General features: G+C 55.0%; 1 protein-coding gene across 3 annotated transcripts in view; it reads right to left on the minus strand.

Annotated features, from left to right (window-relative positions):
• Positions 1-22,643, minus strand: part of CAMK2A (calcium/calmodulin dependent protein kinase II alpha) — a 63,176-nt gene that overhangs the window by 14,406 nt on the left and 26,127 nt on the right. The window contains exons 4-15 of one of the 3 annotated variants that reach the window (XM_065875158.1): positions 17,657-17,711; positions 16,727-16,792; positions 16,542-16,614; positions 13,443-13,545; positions 12,039-12,122; positions 11,800-11,894; positions 10,601-10,723; positions 9,934-10,017; positions 8,354-8,396; positions 5,755-5,795; positions 1,020-1,052; positions 7-55 (exon numbers count right to left, since the gene is read on the minus strand). In XM_065875158.1, coding sequence (XP_065731230.1) covers positions 7-55; positions 1,020-1,052; positions 5,755-5,795; positions 8,354-8,396; positions 9,934-10,017; positions 10,601-10,723; positions 11,800-11,894; positions 12,039-12,122; positions 13,443-13,545; positions 16,542-16,614; positions 16,727-16,792; positions 17,657-17,711 — 849 coding nt within the window. Of the gene's footprint in view, positions 1-6; positions 56-1,019; positions 1,053-5,754; positions 5,796-8,349; positions 8,397-9,933; positions 10,018-10,600; positions 10,724-11,799; positions 11,895-12,038; positions 12,123-13,442; positions 13,546-16,541; positions 16,615-16,726; positions 16,793-17,656; positions 17,712-22,643 lie in introns of those variants that run through there. The other 2 variants (XM_065875159.1, XM_065875161.1) reach the window with 2 other exon arrangements.

A 22,643-nucleotide genomic window follows, 5' to 3' on the forward strand; every position in this document is an offset into this window, starting at 1 on the left:
TCCTACCTTTGGTGTCTTCATCCTCAATGGTGGTGTTGGTGCTCTCTGAAGATTCCTGCCAAAGAGAACACGGGAGGTGGTGAGGCCCGCTTGCCAAGCGGGAAGAGGTGTGGTCTGCCTGATGCTGCGGCCCCGTTGCCGTAAGCCTCGTGGGCTCTGCCATCCAGATGCTGCACTGAAAACCCTGTCAGACTTCCAAGCCTAAGGAGGGGACGGGCCCAACTAAGCAGGTGGCTGGTGGCTGGTGGCGGGGATGGGGGTGTAAATGAAGGGGTGGATGTGTGGAGAGCCCTGGCCTTTCTGGAAGGGGGTCCTGAGCCCTGTCTGCTTGAGGGAGCAGAGAGGGGGTGTGGAGGGCAGAGAGGTACATGGTGGCCACAGGATGGGGAAGGAGTACACACACTGGCAGGAGAGGAAGAGAGAGACGGGGGGAGGCCCAGTGTGACAGAGGCTGGGCTTTCCAGGGGGAGAAAAACCACACAACTGAGGGAGACAGCAATGGAATCAGAAGAAGAGGGACGTGGGCCACCATGCCACCGCAGGAACCCCTAGACGGTGGCAGGGGCTGGTGGCTCCTCTGCCACCGGCAGGCCCTGGGTAGGCTCACAGAAGCTCAAGAAGGGCCTCTACGGCACCCGCCACTTCGGCCAAACCAAGCCCCCCAGTGGCCACAACTGGCACAAACCAAGTCCTGAGCTGAGTTCCAGAGCAGAGGGCAAGGCGAAGCGAGAAGCCACGGGCTGGATGTGGGATGGGGTTCAAATCAACCTTCGCAGCTGAGGGAGTTCTCAGGTCTACCATCAGGCTGCTGGCCTGGGTCATGGAGTTGGAGGTGTCAACAGAAACACGCCAACAACACGCACACACAACACACATATTGTCACACAAGGCACACGTACCAAGCACACCCTGAGCACCCTCTCCCCGCCCGGGTTCCCAGTGTAGCCTGCAGGAGCGAGGCAGGAGCGAGGGTTTGAGGCCCAGGATTTACCGGCGTTTGGGAGACGGCAGACACTCACCATTAACTGAACGCTGGAACTGGACTTTCTTTTCTGGAAAAACAAGGAGAAGAGATGGGACAGGAAAAGACACAGCGTGAAAACGGCAGGGAGCAGAGGAACGAACAACAGGGGAGGGGTGGAAGGAGGATGGGCCTCAGGGTCATCCTCTGTGGTTCCTTGCCGGCAATGGCATTGGGACAAGGAGTCAGGGCCACCAGCAGCAGCTGACCTGGCAGGGCCAGGCCTCTCTCAGCCTAGAGTTCTGGGGCCTCGTGCACAGCTGCCTGGGTCTCGACAAGCCAACCATCAAGCTGCGGGCTAAGCCTCTCTTGGACCGGGGCTCCCCCCATGCTAAGTTCAGATGGAGGAGGTAAATCCTGGGTCTCAGATACCAGGTGCCTAAGGCCTCCAGAATCCTAAGCTCTTGAAGGACGAAAAGGCGCTCGGGTCTGGAGATGAGGCCCAACGTCTCCTCCTAGACTCCTCCTGTGTCTCTGCTGAAGAGACCCCACTCCTAGTTTGGTTGAGTGTCATAGCCTCAACTTGTCCAAAATATACATAACCAGGCCCCCTCTAAGGAGTCTGATAACTAGGTCTGGGCTGGGGCCTGGGCATCTTTATTTTAAACACTATCCCCAGGTGATTCCAAAGCAGAGACAGGTGTGGGAACCACTCCTCTAAGTGGCCTCAGAAGTCCTGCTTGTGCCCACAGCTTCCCAGTGACTGGCCTATTCGGCTCCTTCATGCTGATAGAGAAACTGAGGCAAAGGCAGACACACAGCTGAGCCCAGAATTCGAGTCTTTGGGCCTTGCCATTCAGCCTATTCTAGCTTTGGGGGCATTTGTCATTTCCCCTGTATAATCGACTGTGGAACCAAGGGAAGGAGAGAGGAACATGTAGACTGTCTTCTCCTTCTTTCAGCTCTAAGCCTGGAGTCTTAAAGACTCACACTCATAGAAGGTTACAGGCCAAGACCGACACTTGCATTGAGCAGACAAGAACCTGGGGTCCAGAGACGGGCAGCGATCCACCCAAGGTCGCTCAGCTAGCTACTAGCAAAGAAGAGGCTGGAACCCCCAGTGCAGGCCCTCTCCTCTGTCCAGGTCTCCAGGTACCCACAGCCTGATGGCTCTTCAAAGGCTTATCCTGGAAGCACTTACATCTGAGAGGCCAGGAGGCTCTCCCCTTGCTGCTCTGTGTGGGGAGCAGAGGGGAGACCTGAGATGCCTCCGGGTAGGCCTTTGCCAGTGGGAGGCACTGGATATTCTCCAAGTGTCCTCAGGTCTAAGTCTGGGCTTTCTGACTCCAAGATCCAGGAGCCTCTGAGCGCCAGGAGCCTTAGATCCTATCCTGTCCTCTCCATCCAGGGCCTCTGCATGGAGGTGGCTCACTGGGCATTTCCAGTGTAAGTGCTCACAGCCCCTGCCTCTGCCCCAGCTGGCCCCGGGCAGTGTGACTCCTGCAAGGCAGCAGCCTGCAGCCAGCCCCTCCTTCCCTGCCCTGTCCGCCTAGCGTTGGCCTCACTCCTGGCTGGAGCCGGGCCAGGCACAGCGTGTGTTGGAGGGGACAGGCCCACACAGCTCGGCTGTCGGCGGAAACCTGAGGAGCAGCATGAGGGCCAGGAGGTTCCAGGCGGGACACGAGGAGGCAACACAGAGCAGAGACTGCATCAAATTCGGACGCACAGTGACAGGATGGGACATGGGGGAGAGGGGTCATGACGCACGGATGGGACACCAACAGGGGGCAGTGAGTGGGGTTGAGGGGTGGGAGCGGTCAGCCCCTCTTCATGAAAGTAGAGGCCTAGGAGTGGCTGGGACCGGGGGCATCGCTTCTTGGTGATAGAAAAACTCGATTTTCCTGAATCACGAAATGATGATGACACTAATAATAACCCTACACCGACCAGCATGTCAGTTTCATTTAGAAAGTGAACTGTCACCAAAAGTAGAGTCACATCTCTTAGAACCACGTGAAGAACATGGTTCTAAGGTTGGCAGTGATGGTAGAAACAGAGGATGGTCAAAGTTAGCCTTGAAAAGCCCTTAAAAGCCCATAAAGTACAGTATTGTGTCATATCTTGAACTCCAACCCGCCAGTTTTTCCTCCAGCGTTGGAACCGATCACTGCTTCTTCAGTGAAGCCCCAGGTGGAATCAGTGGTCCGTCTCTAGGGACCGAGTTGTAGTTCCTGCTTTGGCCGAGCACATGTTGGCTACAGGAGCATCCCAATGCGACTCCACCAGGCCCACCCCGGTGGGAGCCTCTCACCAGCCTCCCTGAAAACAGCGCTTCTCCTCTTGCACAGATGACGGAACTGATGGCCCAGGTCCCCAAGGGAGGGAACAGTGGGGCCCAGGCTCAAACCCCTGGCTTCTTGACTTGAGGTCCATTTTCAGTCATAGTAAAAACATGAATGGACCTCCCTCCTCTTGCAGGCCGGGCTCCCCAAATCCTGGGCAAATCCCCCTGGGTTACTCCCGTCTTCCGGCTGGATGTCCCTGCTCCTCCATCCCAAGGAAGGGGAGGAGGTTGAGCTGCAGAGGAAGGGTCGGGCCAGGAATAGCCTTTGAGTGTCTCTTCCTCCACACCCAGGCCACCCTGAGAAGTCACTGAGGGTCTGTCCTGTCCTACAGGAAGCAGCGGTTTCTTCAGCTGTGCCCACTGGAAGGCCCTGCAGTGACCAGCCAGAGCCCCGCCACGCTACGAGATGCCCTTGCCCTCAGACAGCCTCCGCCTCCTGGCCTTGCCCAGAGAGGAGCCAGACAACAGCTTCGTCCCACGACCCAGCCTGAGGGAGGCCCTGACCAGGGCTTTGCCAGGGCTACACCCGAGTGCCAAGCAGACGGCGGCAGCCCTCCTGCAGCCCCTCCTCCTCCACCTACCTGGGCCCCAGCCCACTAGCGCCTGTGGCCTCTGCCCCATATCCCCCAAATATGATTTTCCCCAGGGGACCCAGTACCCCCAGTGTCTACACACTAGGGCCAGATTGAGCCCCAGCTGCTCCAAGCCTGCCCCCTTCCCCTGCAAGTTGCACATCCCTCCATCACCCTTTCAAATTGGGAGGGGAGGGGGGTGACTCATGGGTAACCCAAAACAGCAGGTAAGCCAAAACTCAATTCTGGATTCCATTACAGCATTGGGGATGGCTGTGTGTCAACTGTATAAATTGGGCTGGCTTTAGATCTGTGTTTTCCAAGTATTTTCTCGAGCAAACTTCAAGAGAAATCTTACCCGAAAGTCCAACACGTAAAGCAGAAAAGATACTACTGACTAGCATCTCATGAGCATGTATCGCACGCCAGCACCATGCTAAGTCCTCAATGCACAGTATCTTAGTTCATCCTCACAGACAGCCCTGGGAGGTGGGAAACCCTGCTCACCCGTTGCTTGAATGAGGAAACACAGGCTCAGGAGATTGAAATAATGGGCTGTAAGCTCACCCAGGCTCTCTCAGCCACTGCGATGGCTGGTCCACGGAGCTGTTCAGGCTGAAGTGGGTGTGAGAAGCCCCCAATCCTCTCTGCTTGGCGTCCCCCTTCCAATCCCTCCCCATCTGCTGCCAGAGGTACCTCCCCAGAACCTTTGGGCTCCAAGGAGTTCCATTTGTAAACCACTGGCTTTGACTGATAACCAAATAATTACATATTCCTCAAGCACCCAAGATGAGAAGGGAAAATGATTTTTTCTTGTTTGTTTGTTTTTAAAGTTGAAATCTTGGAAATCATGGAGTTCACAGCCCTCCCCCCTCCCACTGTACCTATGGGGAAACTCAAGCCCCCAGAGGGCCAAGGGCAGAGAGGAGGGCCATATCCTGGCCTCAGGCAGACAGCCCAGATCCCCTCCCATGCCACCCCCGGCAGACCAAAGCCAGGGGCCTGAGACCCTAAATGCCACTACAAACCAAGCCGTGAAGCCACCAGCCCACCTGAGTGGCTGTGTTTGGAAAGCATCCCACACCTTCCAGTGTCCTGGGCACAGCCCAGCCCTGGGGCCCTGGCCAGGCAGGGCTCTGAGCCCAGAAAAAGGCAGGGTCTCGAGAGAGGAGAGTCCACAAGGCGAGCCAGTGGCAGGGGAGGAGGGAGCTGCAGAGAGTAGGGGACCAGGCAGAAAGTAGGGGACAAGGCCCCAGAGAGCAGAGGGAGAAGAGAGAGGAGGGAGGGAGGGGTCAGTGGGGTGTGGAGGAAAGCAGCTCGGGCATCAGGGGTGAGGACGGGGCAGGCCTGGGTCGGGCAGAGGAGGGGATTCTTAGCACTGAACCGGCAGGCCTTGATGGGGCTGGGTACCTCTGGGTATCAAAGCCAAGAGGATTGGCTGTCCATCCCCTGCAGGCTTTGTAGGCTGGACTGGGGCATGCACTGGGTCAGGGGCCCATTCCAGCCAGCCTACACTCGGGAAGGAGGAGGTCACCCCTCATGACATCTCTGTCCCTTCTTTGCACCCACTCACTCACCAGTCCTCCAGAACCGCAGAAATCTCCTTTGACCGGCCCTCATGCCCACCCCAACCCCAGGCCACCTGCCTCTCCCACCCTCTTTCAACCCTCCCCTCCCCCACCTGCCCCCCACCAATCCTGGTGGGAGGGTGGGCACCGTAGCCCAGGTCCGGGTCTGGGGATGCCAGGCTGCACGGGTGAGCACATCTGCCCAGAACACCATCGGCAAGGCCTGGCTCTTGTCCCAGCCCTGCAAGCCAGGACCTGTGGGCGGAAACGCTGTCAGAGGCAGACCCTGCCGTGCTGGCCGGGACTTACCTTCACACCATCGTTCTTCTTGTTTCCTCCACTCTTCCCGCCTGCAGAGGAGAAAAAGTAGAGGGTTACCAACACCAGGCAGGGCACCAGGGCCCACAGGGCGAGGAAGAGCAACATCCACGGGCAGCGGAGGGCACAGAGCCGGAGCAGCGACGTGGGGAGACCTCCTCCCCTCCCTCCTCTTCCTTCCTGGGCAGCCCTGGGTCTGCCGGTGGCCCGTTGGGTGGGAGTGGGCCTGGGTTCTCAGCAATCTCAAGTGTGACCCTCTGGCTCCATGGGTTGAGGGAGGTGCCCGATGTGTCCCAGGACCGTGGGATTGCTGTTTCAGTCTGGGGATTCCCTCCAGATCCTGGTCACCACCCGTGCTAGTGGTGGCCAACCCGGAGGCCCGGCTGCCCAGCCCGGGGCTGGACGCTCCCTCCCCGCCCCGGCCGGCTCTAATTTTAGCCCCATGCTGCTGCAGAGGTCATGTGTCAGCCCTGCCTACTCACTCTGGACAGCTGCAAAGCTGCATTTTGCTGGTGATAAGAAGCAGATGCCCCCGCTCTGGGGCCCACCCCTGCCAGAGCACCCATCCCCTGCAGAGGCCTCCCTACCCTCAAACACCAGAGCCCCACACTGGGGCTGGCTGTGTCCCTGGTGGCTGGGAAAAGCAGAGCAACAGCTCTCAGGGAGGCCCCACCTGTCATTTCCCATTCCCTTCCTTCTCACCTCTTGGTCAGAGACCTTGGAGAGGGCATCAGTCAGGAAATGGGATCAATGACCAGCCCTGTGCAGCCTGACACCTGGCTGCTTCAAACCTCAAGCAAATGGCCTTAAGTTAAAGCAGACAGTATCTATAAAGTGCTTAGTATGACGTGTATGTAGTAGATGCTCAGTAAATGGTAGCCACTGTAAGTCCTTTTCCTGGCAGCCTGGAGAGAGCGAGCTGGGGAGGAGGGGTGGTACTGGACATTGATGCCCCAGAGGCTTGGAGGGCTGGGGCTCATGGCTTCTCCAGCTCCCCAGTCATCCTCACATTTCCACCTATGACCCCTCTCAGGCTCTCATGCAACTTTTCCCTCTTGCGAAGCAAGGCAGTGGTGGGGTTGGGGGAGTACCTCTGGATCCCGAAGCTGAGACGAATGGCCAGCCATCATCATGGGCTTTGTGAGCTAGACCAGGATGCACAGCAGCAGGGAGAGGACTTGCCCCCCAAGCCTCCAAGGAGGCCCCTCTCAGCTCCAGCCCACTATTACAGGACTGTGGGTCCCGAGAAGCCACATATTCTGATTTTCAAGAGAAGTCAGTAATCTGGGATTTTCTATGAAATCTCCTGGTTTTTAAGTGCTGGAAACTCTTGCCAGAAAAAATTTGTTAAACACCACTGGTGCCCCCAAGCACATCGAGAGAGAGAGAGAGAGAGAGAGAGAGAGAGAGAGAGAGAGAGAGAGGAGGTTGAGAGAGAGAGAGAGAGAGAGAGAGAGAGACTAACCCTGGGCTCTGTTTTGTGAGCTCTGGACTAGAGTGCCCTAGGGGCACTTCAGTTGTTAAAAAAAGACTCTGACTGCCTGGGTGGCTCAGCTTTCAGTTTAAGGAACTGCAGGATCCTTGTCTGGGGAGAGCGTGGGAAGGCAGTCCGGTGTGGTAGGGAAAGCCCGAATCTGAAGTTGCAGGGTCTTCCCAGCCCTGGGTCTCATTCTCCCAGCTGGTTAAATGTGCAGGTGGACCCTCTCAGCAATGCCAGGGCTGTAGCTTCCCAGAGCCAACCCCTTGCGGTGGAGCCAGCCACGTGCCGCAGCAGCTCTAGCTGCCCCAACCAGAGGGTCCCTCGGGTGAGCCTTGCTGTATCTGCTCAACTGCCCCATCTGCCGCCCCGGGCTCCCCAGAGAGCAGCCTCTGGCGGACGCTGGCCATGGCACTCTCTAACATGCCAAGGGGAGCTTCTTGCTAAGTCCTGATGCTAATCCCCTCCCCTTCTCTCTTCGGGGCCACATGCCACAGGTCACTGGGCATTTCCCGCCTGAACCAGCCCAGGCCAAGGCCAAAGCCTCCTACCCTGGACTCCTTGGTGACCCAGCCTGGTAAGGCACTTGCTCTGGGTCTGGTCACCACTGCACTGAAAGCCTCCCTCTAACAGTGTGACCTGGGGCAGGTCAGAGTTTACCTCCCTGATCCTCTGTTTCCTCACTCAGAAAACAGGGATGGCAATCACCTTGTCACAAAAACCACGTGAGTGAAACCACGGGCACTGCTTCATAACTGTGGGGAACAGGAATACTGCTACTCCCTGGGCCTCGGTCAGTCCCTCCTGGACCTGTACCCTGACATCTATGAGGCCCTTCCCTCTGGCTGGCCCAGCCTGAGAACCCCAGCACTGCTGTGAGGTGGGGGAGCCAGACTTAACCTCTAACCCTTCCTGGTGGGCCCTTGGCTTGATGACCTTTGACCTTTATCTACTTCTGCAGGTTTGCATCAGGTGAGCTAAGTCCCCAGTCATGGGGTCCCCTACAGCCCCCCTCTCCCCAGGCCCTCTGGCCTGAGGGCACCAGATACCCCATATGGCAATGCCCCTACCTCCTGCAGGATGTATTTGGAAATCTGAGGTCCTACCACCTACCGGAGAAGTTCCTGGTGGCCAGCATAGTGGTGAGGATGGCTCCCTGCAACAGATAAGAGGAGGGGGTTTGGGGGAGAGGAGGCCAGAGGTGAGGGGGGAGAGGAGAGACAGAGAAATGGGAGGGGAGTGGGGAAGGAGAGGCAGGTGCTCCATTCAGACACAAAGCCAAAGCCTTCTGCCCCTTGCCGTCCATTCCTCCATTTCTCTCACCCCACAGCCCAGAGACCATCCCCAACTCCCTGGAGAAGGGTGAGGCAGGGATGAGCTAGGCCTTAGCTGGCACCGCTCTGGGTACACGGCCATCCTAGGAGTAGATATTAATAGATTCCACCGGCCTGGCCAGAGCTGGTGGCTGTGCTCCGGGACACCTGTCGGTGGGGCTCCTAAAGGCCAAGGAAGTTTCCTGACGGGGCAAGGACAGTAGACTCTGCACCCCTTGGTCCCCCCCCCTCTCTCCACCCTCTGCCTAGGGCACTCAGCTCCTCACTCCAGTACTAGCTCGCCCCTCTGTGGCTCCTGGGTTCGGAACCCTGGGTTAATGAGGAAAAACCCTCCTCTGTCAATGGAGGGGCTGGGGACCAATGGCCCTCCTGGTCCTAATTGCTGTCTGATTTGAACACTCTCTGGGTCTGACAGTCCATGATTTTAAGACTCCCTGACTGACATTTTGAGACTTCGTCTGTGACAGCTCCCACTGCGGGGTTGGGGGTGAGACGCAATTCTCCTGGCATCATGCTGGCCAGCACCCCGTTGGCCCATGTCCCTGTCCTGAGCCACCATGCCAGGCCTGGGACCAGTTGGTGAGGAGGTTCCGAAGCAGCCAGGGCCTCAGCATCTGTCACTCCGCGTGTGGATGGCTTTTCTGTTCCGACCAGCTGGGGACCCCTTGGTTGCCCTTCCTACCTGCTCAGGGGGTCCCTGGCAAGGTCTAGGCCAGGAGATGTCACGGCCCTGAGAACACACAGACCTGCTGAGAGGCTGGCAGCTTAGGGCCCACCTGGGTCACACTGTGGCTTCCTTGGAGCCACAACCCCTGTCTAGTCCCTCAGCCATTCCTCTCCAGTGCTTGGCAGCTGGGTCTCTCACCCCCACCATGGTCTCCTGCCCAGTCACATGTCACCCCCGGAAACCTCTCCCAGCCACGCTGAAGCACTTGCAGTCCCCCTAAGGGGTCATGCTCACGCCTCCAGACTTCTGCACAGGCTTTTCTCTGCGTCTGGAACATCTGCCCAATCTGTTCCTATACTGTTAATACCTGCTTATCCTTCGGGATCTCAGCTGAAATGACACTTGCCCAGGAAGGCTTCTGGGATCCTTCCCATGGCCTGCTCCATGGCCCTGCTATGCACTCCCACAGCCTCAGGGCATGTGATCACAGCACTCACCACTGCCCCATAACGTCTCCATCACTCGTCTGTCCTCACCGCTGCTCACTGCCCAGCCCAGGCAGCCGGCGTTCAATAACACTTGTTGACTCAACAAAGGAAAGAACTAGTGAGCGGGTCTCTTGGCCACTGCGGAGACCCAGGCCAAGCTACTCTCACAGCCGGGGGGCATGGAGGGTGAGGACCTGCTGTTACCTTCAGTTTTCTCCTGGCGTTGAACTTCTTCAGGCAGTCCACGGTCTCCTGTCTGTGCATGCAGGAGGCCACGGTGGACCGGTGCTGAAGGGAGTGGGGGAGAGGTCTGTGAGCGGAAGGCAAGCCCTCCCTCCCCATCCAGAGTATCCTATGGATGTGGCTGCCATCTTGGGGGAATGATTTTTTGTTCTAGGGGATGGTATAAACATCCTGGCGGGGCTTCCCTGGTGGTGCGGTGGTTGAGAGTCCGCCTGCCGATGCAGGGGACGCGGGTTTGTGCCCCGGTCCGGGAGGATCCCACGTGCCGCGGAGCGGCTGGACCCGTGAGCCATGGCCGCTGAGCCTGCGCGTCCGGAGCCTTTGCTCCGCAACGGGAAAGGCCACAGCAGTGAGAGGCCCGTGTACCGCAAAAAAAAAAAAAAAAAAAAAAATCCTGGCAATGGACATTCAAAGCCAGTAACACCCCCAGTCATTGTGCCAACCCAAAATACCTCCCACTTGCCACTCTCCCCCTGAGAACAACAGTGGGGTCGGTGTCTCTTGGATTAAGCTCCGTCGGCCCCATGCTGGGCCCTCAGGCCCAGAGGCAGGGGCCAGGCCTCCGTAGGGGCCTTATTCCTGAGGTCTGGAGGGGCTCCCAGGAGGGGCCTTGCTGAGGAAGGCTCACCGAGATCCAGGGGTGCTTGAGGGCCTCGGCGGCCGTGATGCGTTTGGATGGGTTGATGGTCAGCATCTTATTGATCAGATCCTTGGCTTCCGGGGTGACGGTGTCCCATTCTGGTGACGGGAACTGGAAGGGGCAGAGGGGCCAGGTTTGCCCAGCCTACCCCAGGCCACCCCTGCGATCCCCCAGCCCCTGACTGGCAGGGGAGCAGGCAGGGGTCCTAGTGTCCTTCTACTCGGGCGTCCACAACCAGGAAATGGCGCAGGGTCCCCTGAACCCAGGACAAATCAGAACAATGGCCGGGGAAAGGAGGCCTCCCTCTGCTCTTCTGAAGCTGTGCCTTATGTGCAAAGCAGCCAGACAGTGGTTAGAGCCCAGACTTCAAAATCAGAAGTTTGGCTTCAAGTCCTGGCTCTGCCTCCTGGGCTGTGTGAGCTTGGGCAAGTCATGTGACCCCGAGAGATGTTGTGAGGATTAAATATGATATAGAACACGTAGCATATAGCTCAATAGACATCAGCCATGCAGAAAAGCAGTACAGCTTGGTTGTTAGAAGCATGGACACTAGAGCCAGACTGCCCGGGTTTAAATCCCAGCTCTACCGTTTCTTAGCTAAGTGGTCTGGGCATTTATTTAACCTCTTTGTGCCTCAGTTTCCCTATCCATAAAATGGGGGTAACAATAGTACCTGTGTCATGACTGGTGTGAGGATTGACTGTAGTAATATATAGAAAGCATTTAGAAGACTGCTATATGTGTTAGCTATTATTACTATTTGTATATATAATATATAATATGTGTGTATGTGTGTGTACATATATCTATATACGTATGTATGTATGTATGTATCTATCTATCTCTCTATACATAGAGAGAGAACCTGGCTCCTGGGGCCTGCCCCCTGACCTCTCACACCACGTTGGTGCTGCTTCTGCCCTCTGGGGCCCCATGGACTAAATCCCATCCCTTAGATGCCCAAGTCATTAGGCACTGCCAGCTCATGGCCTGGCCCCAGTCAGCCCTCAGGCTCCACCTGCTGTTCACCCCATCCCCACCCCATAGCTAGAGAGTGGCAGGAGGCCTGAATGGGCTGGGAGGGTGGGACAGGGTCATCCTCGGGTCTCTGGCCTCACTGGACCTTGGCTCTCACTGGATGGGGCCCAGGGGATGACAGGGAGGCTGGAGACAGGAGCAACACTCACATCATAGGCGCCAGCTTTGATCTGCTGGTACAGGCGGTGCTGGTCCTCATCCCAGAACGGGGGATACCCAACCAGCAGGATGTACAGGATGACCCCTGAGGAGAGAACCAGTAGACCTTCAGCCTCATGAGGAGTAGTGATGTGGGGGGCGGTGAGGGAGGAGAACGATGGGAAAGGACAGACAGGGCACCAGAGGGTCAGGCAGCCAGGAGGACTAAGGGGCCTTTGGATGGACTCACCACAGGCCCACAGATCCACAGGCTTCCCGTATGGGTCCTTCCGCAGCACTTCTGGGGAGAGGTATCCGGGTGTTCCTGCGAACCCTGCTCCCCAGACACACAGACAGGCAGACATACACAGAGAGGTTGGCAAGTAAGTAACCCGGAACAAGATCCTGCTGGAAGAGGGATGAGGTTGCCCTGGAGATGGGGAAAACGGCCCCTGCCCCCAGAGCCGGCCAAAGGCTGGAAGCCCTGGCCTGGTAAGATACCAACGCCTCTAGACCAAGGTGGACGAGGACAGAGTATACCTGTCACCACCCCACCCCCCCCGCCCCCAGCACCGAGAGCCTCATGGCAGAGTCATTGATCCATCCCAGGGTCCTGCCTCAGAGTCACAAACTTCTAGCACAACGCTCCTGGCAACCACTACCAAGCAATCGCTGGTGGCTCTAGAGGTGAAATGTCCTTGCCTGTCAGTTCCAGGCTGAGCTGAACCCTCACGCACTCCCCACCCCTTCCAGGAGCTGGTCCTGGGATGGCAGAAGGTCTGTCCCTAACACTGGCTTTGCCCTAAGTCACTTAGGTAGGTCTCTTTTCCTTCTGGGCCTCAGTTTCCTCATCCATGAATAACGGATTAGGGATTCCTATCCTAAACACCTCCCAGCACTGTTGGGAGGATGCGTTGAAATAATGGACACCCAAAATGTTTTAACGAGTAGTTGTAAGAATAGTTCCTATGTAATGAGTGTGTGTGCTAAGCAGGGCTGAGAACTTTCTATGCCTGATCTCATTTAATCCTCACACCACCCCAAGGAACATACTATTATTAGCCCCATTTTATAGATAAAGAAACAAAGGCTCAGGGAGGTGAAATGACTCACCCAAAATCACATACCTTGTAAGTAGCAGAGCCAGGATTTGAACCCAGAGCGCTGGCTCTTAACCACTGATAACATTGCCCACTAAAAAGTGCCCCCGGATAGCTGAAGGGACTCAATTATGCCAAAATCTCAGAGCACACTGGATCATCTGAGCTTAAATCCTGGCTCTACCCCTGTTCATCTCCCTTGACAACTTTGCTTAGTTTCTTAGCCTCTGTTCCTCATCTGTAAAATCAGGATAATAATCTAGCACCCAGGCTGTTAGGGGAACTCATGGAAGCCCCTGGCCAACAGCGCCGGATGTGCGTGTGAAGAAGTCACATACTGTTTTAATGACAGCCATGTTCCTGCATCAGGCCCCCAGGGAGCTAGGGTGGGTGACCCCCGCTGACTCAGAAGCTGCAGGGAGGGGGGCTCTGCTCCCTGAGTCCCAGATGGGGCGATAGCCGCCTCCTCTGCTCGGGCAGAGGCTTCCTAAGCGGCTGACGTGTCAACTCAAGGCTGGCCCCCAATACCCCTGACAACCCCTGCCCCTACTCACCAAACCATGCCTGCTGTTCCCCCTCCACCTCTATGGCCAGGCCAAAGTCCGCCAGCTTCACTGCGGCGCCCTTGAGCTTGGAGGCGAGCAACAGATTCTCCGGCTTCCCGGGACCAGAGAAAAGAGGGAAAGGGGGAGAGGAAAAAGCCAGAGGACAGTGAACAGATTCAGAACCTCACCTCTGGAGCCCTGGGCTTACAGGAGGAGCAGCTGAGCGACCCAGAGGCACACCGCCCACCCCCCACCTCCCACCCCCAGCCCCAAACACAGAACCCTGAGCTTCCCAGAGAGGGGACTACCCCACTGTAGCCCTCCACCTTCTGCCATAGGAAGACCCTTCTTCAACCTGCCAACCCCTCCTTCCCCTTCCCTCAGAGTTTGGTTCTGGGGCTGAGGTGGGGGTGGGGCAGCGGGGAAACAGCCATCACCACAATAAGGAAAAAGAAGCAACATTTATCGTGCTTCCACTATGTGCCAGCCCCTGGGCTCAGGGTTTTGCATACATCATTCCATTTATTATCTCACCAACCCTTTGGGGTAAGCATTATTATCTCCATTATCCACAGTGGCCTTCTTACATCCCCTGAAACAGTCACGCTTGTTCCCACCTCAGGGCCTTTGCACTTCCTGCTCCCCCTGCCTGATTTGCTCTCCCTCCGTGCGTCACAGGTTTGACTCCTCATCATCCAGCTCTCACCTTCATGTCACCCCCTCCAAGAAGCCCTCCATGACTACTCTATCTAAAGGAGGAGTCCCCAGGTATCTTCTATCTTAGCTCCTTGTTGTTACCTTCATAGATCTCATCACAATTTCTAATGTGTTTTCCCATCTGTCTATGTGCTTGTTCATTATCCGTCACCTCTGTACAATATGAGTTTCTTATGTGTTCTGTCCACCAATGTATCACCAGCACCTAAAACAGTGGGCGGCACATAGCAGGCACTTAAGTATTTATCACATGTATAAAGATGAGGAAACTGAGGTTCAGAGAGGTTAAGTGACTTGACTGAGATCACACAGCTAGTAACCGATAGAACCAGATCGAGGCATAGTCTGGCTCCAGAGCCGTGCTCTGAACCACTCTAGGCTGAGAGATGTGGGGCCTCCTATGTGCCACCTGGCCTGTGGGGCATGAAGGCTGTCATCTTCTGCTGGGTCTGGAAGACAGGAAATCCCCCTCCTCAGGGCAGAGAGGTATTAAAAGTGGGAACTTTTCGGTTAGAAAGCCCTAGCTTCTGTTCCCAGTGCTGCCACTTCTATGCTGTGGAACTTAGGCAAATTCTTTCACGTCTCTGAGCTTTAGTCTCCTCTCCAAAAAGTGGGGATGATGCTTACCTCGTGGGGTGGCACATGGATTAACTACGATAGTCCCTGTAAAGCACTTCGCAGTGGACTACAAATGCTTGATAAGTATCAGTACTCATATTTTTTGTTTGGGGAGGAAGAGCGGGGGCTCCGAGTCCCTGGAGACAGCTAGTTTCTTCTGACCCCCTTCCCTACTGGGACTTCCGAGGAGTCCCACACCTGACCTTTCACTGCCCCAAACTAGGCAGGATGCAAACAAGTATAGCTCCTTCTGCCCCTCGTTGAGGCCTCTTTGGTCCTCTGGGGACAGTGTTCCCAACACGTCCTGGGTCTCAGTAGCTGTCCTGCCCTGATTTGATGAATGCGCCACTAATTAATCTATCCGGAATGGCCTAAATCTGTGCTGCCTCTCCCTGTTCCTCCTCTCGTGCAGGGGCTATGGTTCTAATGGGAACAGGCCCTAGGGGAAAGCTGCCCTGCAGTCTGACCAGAGACTCTCTTTGCGTGCACACTTGCCTGCGGGTCTAGACTGAGACACCGGGAGCTCACCTGGGCTCAGGTGCAGAGCCACAGATGGCTCGTGACAGTCAGAGGTGAGCAGGGGTTCTGGTCAGAGCACTGCACCCCAAAGAGGGACCTGGACTGACTGCAGGATGCCCAGAGAGGGTACCCGGGATGAGGAAGGCCTGGAAATCCCATCCTAGGGGGGAATGGAGGAGAACAGCCCGCAGAAGCCTTAGGAGCTACTACAAAGCCACTCACGTGCCTCCAGGGTGCTCTGAGCTGGAGGCCTGACCTCTGTGTGGCCCCAAAGGGTAGACCTGGGGTTCACAGGCGAAGCCCCACAGTGGGAAAGATTGAAGGAGCATTTCCTAGTAGTTCAAGGGGCTACCCCATAAGAAGTGAGTTCATAGTCACTGAAAGTCAAAAAGCAGAGGTTTGATGGACACCTGGCAGAGTCACCTAGAAGGGTTAGGCAACCTGCAGAAGCAGGAGGTGCAGTGAGTGGCGTTTTGGTCCCAGCCCACCGGGAGCATGGGATCTGGGGTCAGAAGCCCAGGGCTCCAGCCCTAGCTCAGGCACAACTGAACTGCCTGTTCTCGGGCAAATCCCCTGGATTCTTTAGGCCTTAGTTTCCTGCTCTGCAAAATGGGGGTGGTGCTATGCAGCTACCACACACTGATGCCCTGAAGCCCAGCAGGGGAGCACCGTGAAGCATGTGCTGACCGGGCGAGGCCGTGCAGCTGGTGCCAAGCTTGGACTCCACATCTGCTTAGTCCAGTCCATCTCCTTCGAGTGGGAAGAGGGAGGACGTGGAGGGCCCCAAAGCCTGTTTTCCTACCTCACCACTCCCCTCAGAGGCCCAGAAGCAAGACTGATAACGCGTCTGTGTACCGGGCACTGTGCTGTCTCCTTTGACATCCTCAGCAACCCTGTAACGAGGTTGCTATGGCAACCCCCACCATAAGGAAGCTGAGGCAGTGCAGCTAGAAAGTGGCCCACCTGGGATTTGGACTCCACCAGAGCCAGCCTTGGTGGCCTAGCTGCCTCTCACCTGGCCTGGCACAAAGCACCTGAGGCTGGGAATCGGGAAACCTGGGTCCCCAGCCCAGGTGCTCCACCTCCCTGAGCCCGGTTTCCTCATCTGAAGAGTGGGGGAGATATTCCCCACCCAGCCCAATTCAGGGAAGCTAACGGGGTTCTGATAGCACCCCTGGCTCTGCAGGTGGAGGGAAGGGCAGGGGATGGAGGAGCAGGCTCCCGGTGAGCCGCACCCTCAGGTGGGTCACTCACCTTCAAGTCCCGGTGTACCACCCCCATCTGGTGGCAGTGCAGCACGGCCTCCAGGATCTGCTGGATACAGTGACTGAAGAGAGAGAGGAAGGGGGCAGGGGGTGAGGGCGGGCCTCCCCTGGGGAGCCAGCAGGAGGGAGTGCCCTGCCCCCAGGCACCATTGCCAGGCTGCACCTGGCACTCACCTGGCATCGGCCTCACTGTAGTACTCCCGGGCCACGATGTCTTCAAACAGCTCCCCGCCGGTGACGCTGCGGGGACAGGCAGAGTCACCACCCACAGAGGCCCCAGGGGCCACGTCTCATGGAAAAGTCTCCAGGAAGCCAAGAGTGGGGCCCAGGGACCTCAGAACCTCAGGCCCAAAGGGAGGGGTCCCAGAAGCCACAGGGGTGCTCCCCACTACAACCCCCTTCCTGACTTCCAGCCCACCCTTCCACTGACCTCTCTCCCATCCACCCTCGGGGAGAGCCAGGCTGAGGTTAGAACTGGGGGTGGGACACTCAGAACACGTCATTATGATTTATTAGGCTCCTGGAAACCCAGCGACTGGAGCTTTTTTGTTTTTTAATAGACTAGTTTTGGGGGGAGGGGGTAGCTAAATTTTTGGTGAACGTGGTGAAATTTTTTGTGAACGAATTTTTTGGTTCACATCAAAATTGAGCAGCAGTACAGAGATTTCCTATAGCCCCGCTGCACATCCCCCCACCCTGACACGCACAGACTCCCCCATTGTCTCAAGTATTGTCCTTTACCCGTGGGACCAGGAGCCACTGAGACCTCTCAGCTCATGTTTGCTTTTCATTCAATTGACTGGCTTTAAAAACTTTAAATTTATTCCAAAAGGAAACTTTATATCACCACTAGAAACTGGAAGACCAGCATCACTGGCCACAAATAGAAATGAAACTAAATATATGATGATGGAAGTTAAAAGTGTTTGTTGGTGTGTCAGGAAAACCAGGCCTACCGTGTTTTGGGAAACTCTGTATCAGAAGAGGTAATTCAGCCCAACCTAGGAGGCATGTGGACTCTTCAGGCCAAGAGACCCAGTGAGGTCATCCCTGCCAAGGCTGTCCCCATTCCCACTCTACATCCCAGGATGGGGCCAGACTCACAGGTCAAAGATCAGGTAATGGTGTCCCTCCTCGGAGATGCTGTCGTGGAGCCGGACTGTAGGAGGGGCCAAGGCAGCTGGTTACGCAGGACACAGGGCTCCCCACTCCCAGCCTCCCTCTCACCCCTCAAATAACCAACATTCCAGTTTCTCCGAAAGTCACTGAGTACGAACCAGTTGCCAGGTGCCTTGACAAATACACATGAACAAATACACAGGATCGCTGACATCAGGCATCCCCAAAAGATGCCTGGGCTTAAAGACTAAAGACCAATGCTTTGGTCAAAGTTTGGTCCCCTTCCCACTCCAACCTTCAGTTTCCCTGCTGGGAAGGCCAGTGTCATGGAAAGACCTGTAGCTCAAATCTCTGTCACTATGCTAGCTGTGTGAGTTTGGCCAAATTGCTATCCCTTTCTGAGCCTCTCTTTCCTTGCCTGGACAATGAGAATGAAACTCCTGGACTCGCAGCCTTCTTGTGAGAATTCCATGAGGCACACAATCGATGTTTACTCAGTGCTGGCCCTGTGCTAATGGCCCTGCTCTCTTCCCGGTCTGAGGTGACAGCAGAGCTGGTGGAGGGGGGAATGACATTGGTCCCTCAGTTCTGGCTGCTGAGAAACTGTCATCTCTTCATACCTCATTTACCAAGAACAAAGGCAGAGCTCCCAGGAGCCCAGAGCTTCCAAATTACCCCCTGAGCTTCTGGGAAAAAAAAGGGGGCCCAAGGCCTGGGGCTGACTCTGTGGTGGGGTCCCACACCCTGCCAGCCAAGAACAAGTTCATGTCCTTCCCTGCACCACAACTTAAAAGTGGCCGTGGAGGGCGGGGGGTGGGCTCAAAGAATTATGGTACATTGCACAATGGAAAATTACACAGCTGTTAAAATAATGTGGCAGTTATGTATCCACTGGTTTGGAATCGTCTCTAAATTATGCTGTTTGGTGAAAAAGCAAAGAGCAAAGCAGTATGCATAGTCCTTTTCTGAAAGGATGTATTTCAGCTTGTGTACAGCATAAGTCTCTCTGGAAGGATACAGAGATGTGGGCACTGAGGGTGCCTTGAGGAGGGGAATTGGGACAGCTGGGGTTGTGGGTCGTTGTGACTTTTCTCTGTAAGCCCTAGTGCCATCTGAATTCCTGCCATGTACATGTATTTCTGACTCAATACTGAGCCCCCTAAAGAGCTTATGGCCCTCATATTGGCACATAAAGTTTGGAGAAGCAGGCATTAAATACCCCAGAGTGTGTCTACAGAGAGGAGGATCAGAGATGGAGGATGAAGGGGATACAAATTTAAATAAAATGTCTTTTAAAAATCTTAAATGATATATATTTACAAATAATGACTGAAAGATGTTTTTAGTATATGTGCTGCTGAAGCGAGCACCTGAAAGATGTTTTTAAACTATCTTAAAGCAAAACTAAAAAGTAGGTAGCCTGAGAGTACATATAATATAATCCTGCTTTAATCATTTATCAACATTTTATTATAAAAAATTTCAAACAGGGCTTCCCTGGTGGCCCAGTGGTTGAGAGTCCGCCTGCCGATGCAGGGGACGCGGGTTCATGCCCCGGTCCGGGAGGATCTCACATGCCGCGGAGCGGCTGGGCCCGTGAGCCATGGCCGCTGAGCCTGCACGTCCAGAGCCTGTGCTCCGCAACGGGAGAGGCCACAACAGTGAGAGGCCCACGTACAGGAAAAAAAAAAAAAAAATTTCAAACAGAGTCAAGAGTCAAGTGAATACCCAAGTACCCACCACCTGGGTTCTATCATTAATGTCTTATTATACTTACTTTATTATATTTCTATCTATCCCTTCGTCCTTTAACCTATTTCAATTTGTTAATGCATTTCAAAGCAAAGATAGGCTTGACTTTTGAAATGTATGTGTCTTGAACTGAGCATCCTGTATTTTCTGAGTGCAGAATCTGACAACTGTACATTGGTGCCCTGCCCAGACGCCCTTTAATAAGATGGTGCAGCCATCCTGCAGCAGTGGGTTGGCTTACCACTCACAGTTGCCCTCCTTCTCTGGAGAATAGCGCACTGCTGACAGAGCCACCTTGCCCACATGGTTACCTATAGCCTTCAGCCAATGATGGACTAATGTGGGGAGGCAGAGTCTGTGCAAAGGGCCTTTCCTCAAGGAGGGACAACTCCAGATGTTTACGTTCCAGAAGCCTCCCCACTGCACCCTCCACCTGGGACCAGGTCAGAGTTAGACTTGACCTGAGGCCACGTTTCTGCTCAGTTCCCTCCCCTCCCTCCATCCTGCTTCACCCCATCCCTTACAGGCTTCCCCTGGGAGCACACCCTCAGTAAACCACACGCACCTGAATCCCTGCCTCAGGCTCTGCTTCTAAGAAACCTGACCTGAGGTAATATGTTTAGATGTACTTGAGAAGGTACAGATATCAGACATTACATGGAAGCCTATATCATCAATGTTAGCTCTAGATGCTGAGGTTATAGGAGATACCTCTAAAATTATTAGTCTTCTCATTCATCTACCATAAACTTGCATTAACAGTGTATCAGGGCAAAGTTTTGAAAAACACCCTTTCCGCCAAGAGGATTCTTGGGCAGCAGACTCCTTCCCGTCTACTCTGCTCAGGTGTTTTAACTCCTCTTTCCTGAGTGTGAGAAGCTCTGAGAAGCCAAGTTACATCCAGAACCGTCTCAAAAAGAGCTTTTAGAGCTGGGTCAACAGCCATTTCGGAGGAGCTCCAAGAAGACTGGGGTTCCAGATCTACCCTCTGGCCAGGAGCCTCAGCCCCATTTAGAGAAGGTCCTCAGGGCTCAGGGAAACGGACAGAATGTGGGGGTGAGGGGCGTATCCAGAGCTGCCTGTAGCTCAGATGGTGCCTTTGTGCTGATTGTAAAAGGCTGGCCCTCTGCTCAGCCAGGTGAGGGGGATATGGGCTGGATTCCAGCCTCCACCTGCGGGATGATACTGGAGTTGGCTTCAATCCCTGAGAGGTGGCTGCATCACGGCTCAGAGCTCAGGAGACAGGACTCCTCATTTCATTTTCACACACAAAACCTCGCCTCCTGTGGATGGAAGCTGTCCTCAGGGAAAACTCAACCCAGAGCCCAAGAGAGGCAAGGATTCAAGGGCCATGGCCTATGTGACAGTCCCATCTCCTGGTGGGGAGACTGACATGTCTGTGCTCATTGATTTATGCTATCACTGCTTGTCAAAGAGCAAACAAATCTGTAACCTAGTTTTCATTTGTGTAGCTGGATTCATGAACTTCTGACACTCCTGTCCTATTTCCAACAGTTACCATTGTTTTCTTTGAAACTGAAGGGTCTATTTGACCCCCTGGCCACTGCCCCGCCCCCCAACAGCACACTCCTGATAGTCACAGAAGGACTGAGAGCATGGGCTCTGCAGTCAGACTCTCTGGGTTTGCCTTCCGGCTCCACCTCTTAGAAGTTGTGTAACTTTGGGCAAATTACATAACCTCTCTGAGCCTCCTCTTCTAGCAGCGGTGCTAACACCACTGCACTGGACTGGTGTGGGGAGTTAATGCACTCAACACCGTGCCTGGCACTAGGAAGAACTTAATAAATGAAGACATCATCATCTTCATCACTGACTAACCTCACTTCCCTTGGCCACCCCAAATCACCTGCTAAACTCTCATGTTGTCTCCTGCTCCCTGGGGCGGCCTTTGGGGTTCAGGGGCGGGTCTGCCTCAACAGCAGGTGCTAATGGTACAGAGAATAGAGTATTGTCCTCCCCGAAGCAGGATCTAGGAGGTAAATGCTTTGTGCGTAGCACAGCTGGACCCACCTGTGCTGAGCCAGGGACCTCCCTGACCTAGTCCCCTGTGTGTGGCTGGGCAGTGACCTTGGCTGGACTCACCAAGCAGCCTGAGTAGGACTCAGCCTAGTTTCTCTGGGCACGGACCCACTTCTCAGGTTCTGCATCCACATCTGGACCTCTTTGCACTTCTTTGGGCAGATTCCAATCTACTTTGAACTGAGATGCTTAGAGGCTCAGGAAGCGGTACCCTCCAAGGACACTTCCAGGCCTAACAATAGCTTCAAGTTCCTCTGAGTGTCTTCCTGTTCTGGATCTCAGCTCTGCTCTCCACGTGCCTGTCCATCAGCCACCCCCCTCCCCACCATTTCTATTTTTTTTTTTCCCTTTGGCCGCACCACACGGCTTGCAGGATCTTAGTTCCCTGACCAGGGATTGAACCCAGAACCCCTGCAGTGGAAGCAAGGAGTCCTAACCACTGGACCGCCAGGGCAATCGCCCCCATCCTCATTCCTTCCGCACATCCTCAGAGACTAGCAGAGGCCTTGGCACATGGTGGGGCCTCGGATGCCCTTGACATCAGGTGAACAAATGGAGTAAATGACTCAGTGACGATGATGAAGATGATAGCTGTCATTTCTGAGATTTTACCACCTGCCAGGCTTGTGGTAAGTGCTTTACTTACAACGTCTCACTTAACCCTCACAACAGTTCTAGAAAGTGAGTAGCATGACTATCCTCATTTCACAGAGAAGGGTACTGAGTCTGAGGACTTCATAGCCTGCCCAAATTCAAACACCATATAAAAGGTAGAGCTGGGGGACTTCCCTGGTGGTGCAGTGGTTAAGAATCCGCCTGCCAATGCAGGGGACACGGGTTCGAGCCTTGGTCCGGGAAGATCCCACATGCCGCGGAGCAACTAAGTCCGTGCGCCACAACTACTGAGCCTGTGCTCTAGAGCCCGTGAGCCACAACTACTGAGCCCACGTGCCGCAACTACTGAAGCCCGTGCGCCTAGAGCCCGTGCACTGCAACAAGAGAAGTCACTGCAATAAGAAGCCCGTGCACCACAACAAAGAGTAGCCCCCGCTCGCCACAACTAGAGAAAGCCCGCACACAGGAACGAAGACCCAACGCAGCCAAAAATAAATAAGTAAATAAATAAATTTTTAAAAAGGCAGAGCTGGGATTTGAATCCAGGTGTGTCTGACTACAAACA

This window comes from Phocoena phocoena, chromosome 3, assembly GCF_963924675.1.
Source record: "Phocoena phocoena chromosome 3, mPhoPho1.1, whole genome shotgun sequence".
Classification (NCBI taxonomy): Eukaryota; Metazoa; Chordata; class Mammalia; order Artiodactyla; family Phocoenidae; genus Phocoena; species Phocoena phocoena.